The sequence below is a fragment of the Cherax quadricarinatus genome, chromosome 24, assembly GCF_038502225.1.
Source record: "Cherax quadricarinatus isolate ZL_2023a chromosome 24, ASM3850222v1, whole genome shotgun sequence".
Classification (NCBI taxonomy): Eukaryota; Metazoa; Arthropoda; class Malacostraca; order Decapoda; family Parastacidae; genus Cherax; species Cherax quadricarinatus.
In genome coordinates this window covers 28,502,182-28,511,567 of record NC_091315.1, presented here as the reverse complement: position 1 = coordinate 28,511,567, position 9,386 = coordinate 28,502,182, and the positions used below count along the sequence as shown (strand labels likewise).

Here is a 9,386-nt window from a genome sequence, read left to right as displayed (position 1 = left end):
TCTCTCTCACAGACACACACAGGAGGTATGATAAAGCTCCTGGAGCAGGAAGAGTGACCTAGTAGCGGCCAGTGAAGAGGCGGGGCCAGGAGCTGTGACTCGACCCCTGCAACCACAACTATGTGAGTACATACACACCCGAGACGTATTGAATCCAAACATAAAAATAAAAAAAATCAGTTGAACGACAACTAGATGAGTACATACTGTACGTGTCAAAAATAATTAAAAAAAAAAAAAAGAGTTCGGCACTTTTATTAATCACAAGTCACAGGTCAATAATTGCGTGTACCTTTTACTTAAGTTTTAGCTTTTATAAAAGCATGAAACAAAAGATGCTTCGATTCTAAGGTAACTTCACAAACTGTGTAAATCCCAGATATATTGCTCCCAAACATACTAGAATAGCATATGACATTTGCAGATTTTTTTTTATAATGCGTCGAGTTCCATGGACATATATCAAGAAAATTTACCCGTAGGGATTCTCATGTGAATTTTACGATGACTTCAGAATAGCTTCTTCGTGACCAGGAAAAGCAGCTCTCGTACGGAACCAGTATTGTGAAAAAACAGTAAATGGTTTTGAAAACCGACAAGTTGAAGATTGAGACACTTATGCAACATATGGGAATCTTTATTAAGGAAACGTTTCGCCACACAGTGGCTTCATCAGTCCAATACAAAGTAGGAATGGGCAAGGAGAAGATGAGTATGAGGTAATCAGTCCCTCAGCCTGGAATCGTTGTGTTCAGTCCATCACTCTTGTAGAAAGTGCAGCATATAACCGGAGAAGTGGCTTATATACACATCGATTCCAGGCTGAGGGACTGATTACCTCAAACTCCTCCTCTCCTTGCCCATTTCTGCTTTGTATTGGACTGATGAAGCCACTGTGTGGCGAAACGTTTCCTTAATAAAGATTCCCATATGTTGCATAAGTGTCTCAATCTTCAGTATTAACAATAAAAGGAAAGGTCAGACAGAAGCAACTGAATATGTTCAACACTTAAGAATATTGAACTGTGAAGAATTCTGTGGTCAAATTTGTCTTTATTAGAAGACAGAAAGGAAGTAGATATCACAACTAATAAATTCAGGGAAGGTTATTATAAAATGGATTGGAAATATTTTGAAACTGACGGTATCACAGGAGTGTGAGAGGTCACAGCATCACAGGAGTGTGAGAGGTCACAGCATCACAGGAATGTGAGAGGTCACAGCATCACAGGAGTGTGAGAGGTCACAGCATCACAGGAATGTGATAGGTCACAGCATTATAGGAGTGTAAGAGGTCACAGCATCACAGGAATGTGATAGGTCACAGCATTACAGGAGTGTAAGAGGTCACAGCATCACAGGAGTGTGAGAGGTCACAACATCACAGGAGTGTGAGAGGTCACAGCACCACAGGAGTGAAAGGTCACAGCACCACAGGAGTGTGAGAGGTCACAGCATCACAGGAGTGTGAGAGGTCACAGCATCACAGGAATGTGATAGGTCACAACATTATAGGAGTGTAAGAGGTCACAGCATCACAGGAGTGTGAGAGGTCACAGCATCACAGGAATGTGATAGGTCACAGCATTATAGGAGTGTAAGAGGTCACAGCATCACAGGAGTGTGAGAGGTCACAACATCACAGAAGTGTGATAGGTCACAGCACCACATGAGTGTGAGAGATCACATCATCACAGAAGTGTGAGAGGTCACAGCATCACAGGAATGTGATAGGTCACAGCATTATAGGAGTGTAAGAGGTTACAGCACCACAGGAGTGTGAGAGGCCACAACATCACAGAAGTGTGAGAGGTCACAGCACTACATGAGTGAGAGGCCACAGCATAAAAGGAGTGTGAGAGGTCACAGCATCACAGTAATGTGAGAGAGGTCACAGCACCACAGGAATGTGAGAGGTCACAGCATCACAGGAGTGTGAGAGGTCACAGCATCACAGGAGTGTGAGAGGTCACAGAATCACAGGAGTGTGAGAGGTCACAGCATTACAGGAATGTGAGAGGTTACAGCACCACAGGAGTGTAGAGTGAGAGGTCACAGCACCACAGGAATGTGAGAAGTCACAGCTTCACAGGAGCGTGAGAGGTCAAAGCATTACAGGAGTGCGAGAGGTTACAGCACCACAGGAGTGTGAGATGTCACAGAAACACAGGAGTGTGAGAGGTCAGAGCACCACAGGAATGAGTGGTCACAGCATCACAGAAGTGTGAGAGGTCACAACATCACAGGAGTGTGAGACAAGTCGCAGCACTACAGGAGTGTGAGAGGTCACAGCACCACAGGAGTGTGAGAGGTCACAGCACCACAGGAGTGTGAGAGGTCACAGCATCACAGGAATGTGAGAGGTCGCAGCACCACAGGAGTGTGAGAGGTCACAGCATCACAGGAGTGTGAGAGGTCAGAGCACCACAGGAATGAGTGGTCACAGCATCACAGAAGTGTGAGAGGTCACAACATCACAGGAGAGTGAGAGGTTACAGCACCACAGGAGTGTGAGAGGTCACAGTATCACAGGAGTGTGAGACAAGTCGCAGCACCACAGGAGTGTCAAGGGTCACACAGCACCACAGGAGTGTCAAGAGTCACACAGCACCACAGAAGTGTCATGGGTCACACAACACCACAGGAGTGTCAAGGGTCACACAGCACCACAGAAGTGGCATGGGTCACACAACACCACAGGAGTGTCATGGGTCACACAACACCACAGGAGTGGCATAAGTCACATAGCACCACAGAAGTGTCATGGGTCACACAACACCACAGGAGTGTCAAGGGTCACACAGCACCACAGGAGTGTCATGGGTCACACAACACCACAGGAGTGTCAAGGGTCACACAGCACCACAGGAGTGTCATGGATCACACAACACCACAGGAGTGTCAAGGGTCACACAGCACCACAGGAGTGTCAAGGGTCACGCGGCTCCACGTATATCAAGGGTCACACAGCACCACAGGAGTGTCATGGGACGCACAACACCACAGGAGTGTCATGGGTCACACAGCACCACAGGAGTGTCAAGGGTCACGCAGCAACACAGGAGTGTCAAGGGTCACACAGCACCACAGGAGTGTCAAGGGTCACACAGCACCACAGGAGTGTCAAGTGTCACACAGCACCACAGGAGTGTCAAGGGTCACACAGCACCACAGGAGTGTCAAGGGTCACACAGCACCACAGAAGTGTCATGGGTCACACAACACCACAGGAGTGTCATGGGTCACACAGCACCACAGAAGTGTCATGGGTCACACAACACCACAGGAGTGTCAAGGGTCACACAGCACCACAGGAGTGTCATGGGTCACACAGCACCACAGGAGTGGCATGGGTCACACAGCACCACAGGAGTGTCAAGGGTAACACAGCACCACAGGAGTATCATGGGTCACACAGCACCACAGGAGTGTCATGGGTCACACAACACCACAGGAGTGTCATGGGTCACACAACACCACAGGAGTGGCATGGGTCACACAGCACCACAGGAGTGCCAAGGGTCACACAACACCACAGGAGTGTCATGGGTCACACAACACCACAGGAGTGGCATGGGTCACACAACACCACAGGAGTGTCATGGGTCACACAACACCACAGGAGTGGCATGGGTCATACAACACCACAGGAGTGTCAAGGGTCACACAACACCACAGGAGTGGCATGGGTCACACAACACCACAGGAGTGTCATGGGTCACACAACACCACAGGAGTGCCAAGGGTCACACAGCACCACAGGAGTGTCATGGGTCACACAGCACCACAGGAGTGTCATGGGTCACACAGCACCACAGGAGTGCCAAGGGTCACACAGCACCACAGGAGTGCCAAGGGTCACACAACACCACAGGAGTGCCAAGGGTCACACAGCACCACAGGAGTGTCATGGGTCACACAGCACCACAGGAGTGCCAAGGGTCACACAGCACCACAGGAGTGCCAAGGGTCACACAACACCACAGGAGTGCCAAGGGTCACACAGCACCACAGGAGTGTCATGGGTCACACAGCACCACAGGAGTGCCAAGGGTCACACAGCACCACAGGAGTGTCATGGGTCACACAGCACCACAGGAGTGCCAAGGGTCACACAGCACCACAGGAGTGTCATGGGTCACACAGCACCACAGGAGTGCCAAGGGTCACACAGCACCACAGGAGTGTCATGGGTCACACAGCACCACAGGAGTGTCATGGGTCACACAGCACCACAGGAGTGCCAAGGGTCACACAGCACCACAGGAGTGTCATGGGTCACACAGCACCACAGGAGTGCCAAGGGTCACACAGCACCACAGGAGTGTCATGGGTCACACAGCACCACAGGAGTGCCAAGGGTCACACAGCACCACAGGAGTGTCATGGGTCACACAGCACCACAGGAGTGCCAAGGGTCACACAGCACCACAGGAGTGTCATGGGTCACACAGCACCACAGGAGTGTCATGGGTCACACAGCACCACAGGAGTGTCATGGGTCACACAGCACCACAGGAGTGTCATGGGTCACACAGCACCACAGGAGTGTCATGGGTCACACAGCACCACAGGAGTGTCATGGGTCACACAGCACCACAGGAGTGTCATGGGTCACACAGCACCACAGGAGTGTCAGGTGTTACTGTAACAATAACATTGTAATTTAGGTGATAATCGCAGGAAACTCGAAGACGCTTATAAATCTCTTGCCTTGTTTGTACTAGGAAATTTCATGAAAATAGTTTTTTTATTAATTCCTCTTCTTCTACAATAATACACACATATTCTTACATTCTAATATGTTTTGGAACCCGGGGCCACTACCATATTTATTGTGTAACTTTCTTGAGTCCCCACGAACACATTTCTCGGCGCCAACACCTCGATCAAAAGTTACTTATATGAAACATTTATTTATTCATATAATTCCAAATATTAGCTGAATCTTTGAAGCGCCTGATATATCTCAACATCTTCCCTCCATTCGTCCAGTCGTTCTTTCAACACATGTAAATTCTTGCACCTCCTTCAAGGACTCTTCTTGTCCAGCCATCACACAGAGCGTTTCTGTTTATATCCTGCAGTCTACTGGCGATTCTTGGCCTTCTTTCTCCTAAGTTGCTCCAGGAATTCCTTTGGTATGCCACCTTGAACTATGTGCTTGTGCTGTTTGGCCACCCGCTGGGCAGTGCCAACAGCGAATCTCGGCGACCTCTTCTTCCTCAGACCATCACCTGCCGACAAACTCAACAGTCAAAACAAGCGGTGTTATACTCAAATACATTAATCAGAAATATTAAATGCTTTATATCTAGTTACCATTTTTTTTTCATACCTTTATTTTAAATTATGTTGTGTAATTTACGTATTTGTTTTTTATTTATTTTCATTAGTTATTGTAGTTTTTCATTTATTAAAAAAATGTACTGAGGAATTAGTTATCCCTTTTAAAATGTCTATTAAACTTCACTGAGAGACAGAAAACTAGCAAATAAATAGTAAATTATGAATATGGAATGGACTATAAAATGCAACAGAGAAACTCCTTTAAACCAGAGACCAGATTAGCTAACAAGTTTAGTAGGCAGTGTTACAAAAAAACTGTTAGAAAACGTAAATTTAGAAAGAATATGGTTGCAGGTGGGTAAATTCTTGTATTTTTTCATAATACTCTCACAGAAGTATAAAAGAGAAGAATGCATTGACATTATTTATTAAGATAATCAAAACTTTTACCTATTGATAAGTTACTCATAGACGTTTAACGTGATTGTTTGCGTGTTAAATATCTTGAATACTTAGATCTGTTTTCGTGCCCGTTGCTCTCCAACACGAATACACATTAGTATGAAATCACAATACGCTGAACAAGCTTCTACTGGAACAATAATTAGCTCAAGGTTGAGCTTCATCATGTCTGTATAAGTTGTACCATGTGCTTGTAGAAATAAAGATTATTATTATTATTATTATTATTATTATTATTATTATTATTATTATTATTATTATTATTATTATTATTATTATTCAAGTCTTGAGTTGATAAAGCTTTGCCCAAGCGAAACTTTGGCCCAATAAAAATTTGTACTGCATATTCTCTTTTCGTACCCATACCATCATATTATAAATGCCTTGCCATACCAAAAAGATATGTAAGACACTTGGGCAACACTAGGAATCTTTACTGACGAAACTTCAGTAAAATTTCTTAGTCTTACATATGTCTCTTATCTTACTTGTAACAAATGGACTCACAAAATCGTAATAACACGACGGCAAACAAACCATACCACGGATGGGGAGTGAACTCGTGGCGCCAGAGTCTGAAAACTCCAGGCCAGCTCGTAAGCCCGTACATGATAGGTTAAACATATTTCTCCGAATTCACACGTCAGGCAAAATTTTTCGCTGTTCAACATTTATTCCTTCAAATGCTTCATGCAATAACACTGATTCTCTGAGGCGCCTGATATACTAGTTCAACATTCAACATCGTCCTAACTTCCTTATGGTTGTTCTGTCTATGCAAACCGAGTCTTTTCCTCTTACTATGTCTCCTGACACGACAGTAAATAGGGCTTATTCCTTACCAGCCATCTGCTGGCGGTGCTTCGACATACTTCTCTTCAGTTGCTTCATGAATTCCTTGGACATGCCATCTTTAGCGACGTGCTTGTGTTGTTTGGCCTCCCAATGAGATATTTTCTTTTTTAAGCTTTGTGTGTATATATATATATATATATATATATATATATATATATATATATATATATATATATATATATATATATATATATATATATATACGTATGTATGTCGTGCCGAATAGGCAGAACTTGCGATTTTGGCTTAAATAGCAACGCTTATTTTGCCATATAAGACAAGCTAAAATTTGTGTATGCAATAATTTCGCAAAAATCATTCTGAATCTAACGAAAAAAATATATTTCATTGTGTTTATTTATTATTAAATTATTGTAAACGTATCTAAAATATATTTAGTTGGGTTAGGCTATAAAAATTGTTCTTGATATAATGAGGTTAGGTAAGTTTTCTAAGATTCTTCTGGTGCAAAATTATAAATTTTTACATTAACGTTAATGAAAAAATTATATCTTTAAACGTATAAGATAAAAATTAAGAAAGGACTTAACCTAACCTAATTGACCAGTTTTACATATTCGGCACGACATATATATATATATATATATATATATATATATATATATATATATATATATATATATATATATATATATATATATATATATATATATATATATATATGTATATATATGTATGTATGTATATATATATATATATATATATATATATATATATATATATATATATATATATATATATATATATATATATATATATATATATGGTTTTAAAAATGCAGTATTAGAATGTTGGGCAAAAGTTTGTGGTTATAGGAGGGTGGGTGCAAGAGGAAAGAGGAGTGATTGGTGGAATGGTGAAGTAAAGGGTGTAATAAAAGAGAAAAAGGTAGCTTATGAGAGGTTTTTACAAAGCAGAAGTGTTATAAGAAGAGTAGAGTATATGGAGAGTAAAAGAAAGGTGAAGAGAGTGGTGAGAGAGTGCAAAAGGAGAGCAGATGATAGAATGGAAGAGACACTGTCAAGAAATTTTAATGAAAATAAGAAAAAATTTGGAGATAGTTAAACAAGTTAAGAAAGCCTAGAGAACGAATGGATTTGTCAGTTAAAAACAGAGTAGAGGAGTTAGTAGACGGGGAAATGGAGGTATTGGGTATATTGCGAGAATATTTTGAGGAACTTTTAAATATCGACGAAGAAAGGGAGGCGGTAATTTCATGCACTGGCCAGGGAGGTATACCATCTTTTAGTAGTGAAGAAGAGCAGGATGTGAGTGTGGGGAAGGTGCGTCAGGCATTACGTAGAATGAAAGGGGGTAAAGCAGCTGGAACTGATGGGATCATGACAGAAATGTTAAAAGCAGGGGAAGAGGGGATATAGTGTTGTAGTGATTGGTATTTTTGTTTAATAAATGTATGAAAGAGGGGAAGGTACCTAGGAATTGGCGGAGAGCATGTATAGTCCCTTTATATAAAGAGAAGGGGGACAAAAGAGATTGTAAAAATTATAGAGGAATAAGTTTACTGAGTATACCAGGAAAAATGTACGGTAGGGTTATTACTGAAAGAATTAGAGGTAAGACGGAATGTAAAATTGCGGATGAGCAAGGAGGTTTTAGAGTGGGTAGGGGATGTGTAGATCAAGTGTTTACACTGAAGCATATATGTGAACAGTATTTAGATAAAGGTAGGGAAGTTTTCATTGCATTTATGGATTTAGAAAAGGCATATGATAGAGTGGATAGAGGAGCAATGTGGCAGATGTTGCTGTAAAGAGTTTTTATGAGGATAGTGAGGCTCAGGTTAGGTGTGTAGAAGAGAGGGAGACTACTTCCCGGTAAAAGTAGGTCTTAGACAGGGATGTGCAATGTCACCATACTTGTTTAATATATTTATAGATGGGGTTGTAAAAGAAGTAAATGCTACGGTGTTCGGGAGAGGGGTGGGATTAAATAATGGTGAATTAAATACAAAATGGGAAGTGACACAGTTACTTTTTGCTGATGATACTGTGCTTATGGGAGACTCTAAAGAAAAATTGCAAAGGTTAGTGGACGAGTTTGGGAGTGTGCGTAAAGGTAGAAAGTTGAAAGTGAACATAGAAAAGAGTAAGGTGATGAGGGTATCAAATGATTTAGATAAAGAAAAATTGATATCAAATTGGGGAGTAGGAGTATGGAAGAAGTGAATGTTTTCAGATATTTGGGAGTTGACATGTCAGCGGATGGATTTATGAAGGATGAGGTTAATCATAGAATTGATGAAGGAAAAAAGGTGAGTGGTGCATTGAGGTATATGTGGAGGCAAAAAATGTTATCTATGGAGGCAAAGAAGGGAATGTATGAAAGTATAGTAGTACCAACACTCTTACATAGGTGTGAAGCTTGGATTGTAAATGCTGCAGCGAGGAGGCGGTTGGAGGCAGTGGAGATGCCCTGTCTAAGGGCAATGTGTGGTGTAAATATTATGCAGAAAATTCGGGGTGTGGAAATTAGGAGAAAATGTGGAGTTAATAAAAGTATTAGTCAGAGGGCTGAAGAGGGTTTGTTGAGGTGGTTTGGTCATTTAGAGAGAATGGATCAAAGGAGAATGACATGGAGAGCGTATAAATCTGTAGGGGAAGGAAGGCGGGGTAGGGGTCGTCCTCGAAAAGGTTGAAGGGAGGGGGTAAAGGAGGTTTTGTGGGCGAGGGGCTTGGACTTCCAGCAAGCGTGCGTGAGCGTGTTAGATAGGAGTGAATGGAGACGAATTGTATTTGGGA

General features: G+C 42.4%; 1 protein-coding gene across 3 annotated transcripts in view; it reads right to left on the bottom strand.

The window, feature by feature from the left end:
• Positions 1-239: 239 nt before the first annotated feature.
• Positions 240-9,386, bottom strand: part of LOC128690875 (uncharacterized) — a 30,934-nt gene continuing 21,787 nt past the window's right edge. For all 3 annotated transcript variants that reach the window (XM_053779630.2, XM_053779631.2, XM_053779632.2), the window contains exon 5: positions 240-5,237. In XM_053779630.2, the coding sequence (XP_053635605.1) occupies positions 5,089-5,237 (149 nt within the window). In that variant the 3' untranslated portion in view covers positions 240-5,088. The remainder of the gene's footprint in view (positions 5,238-9,386) is intronic.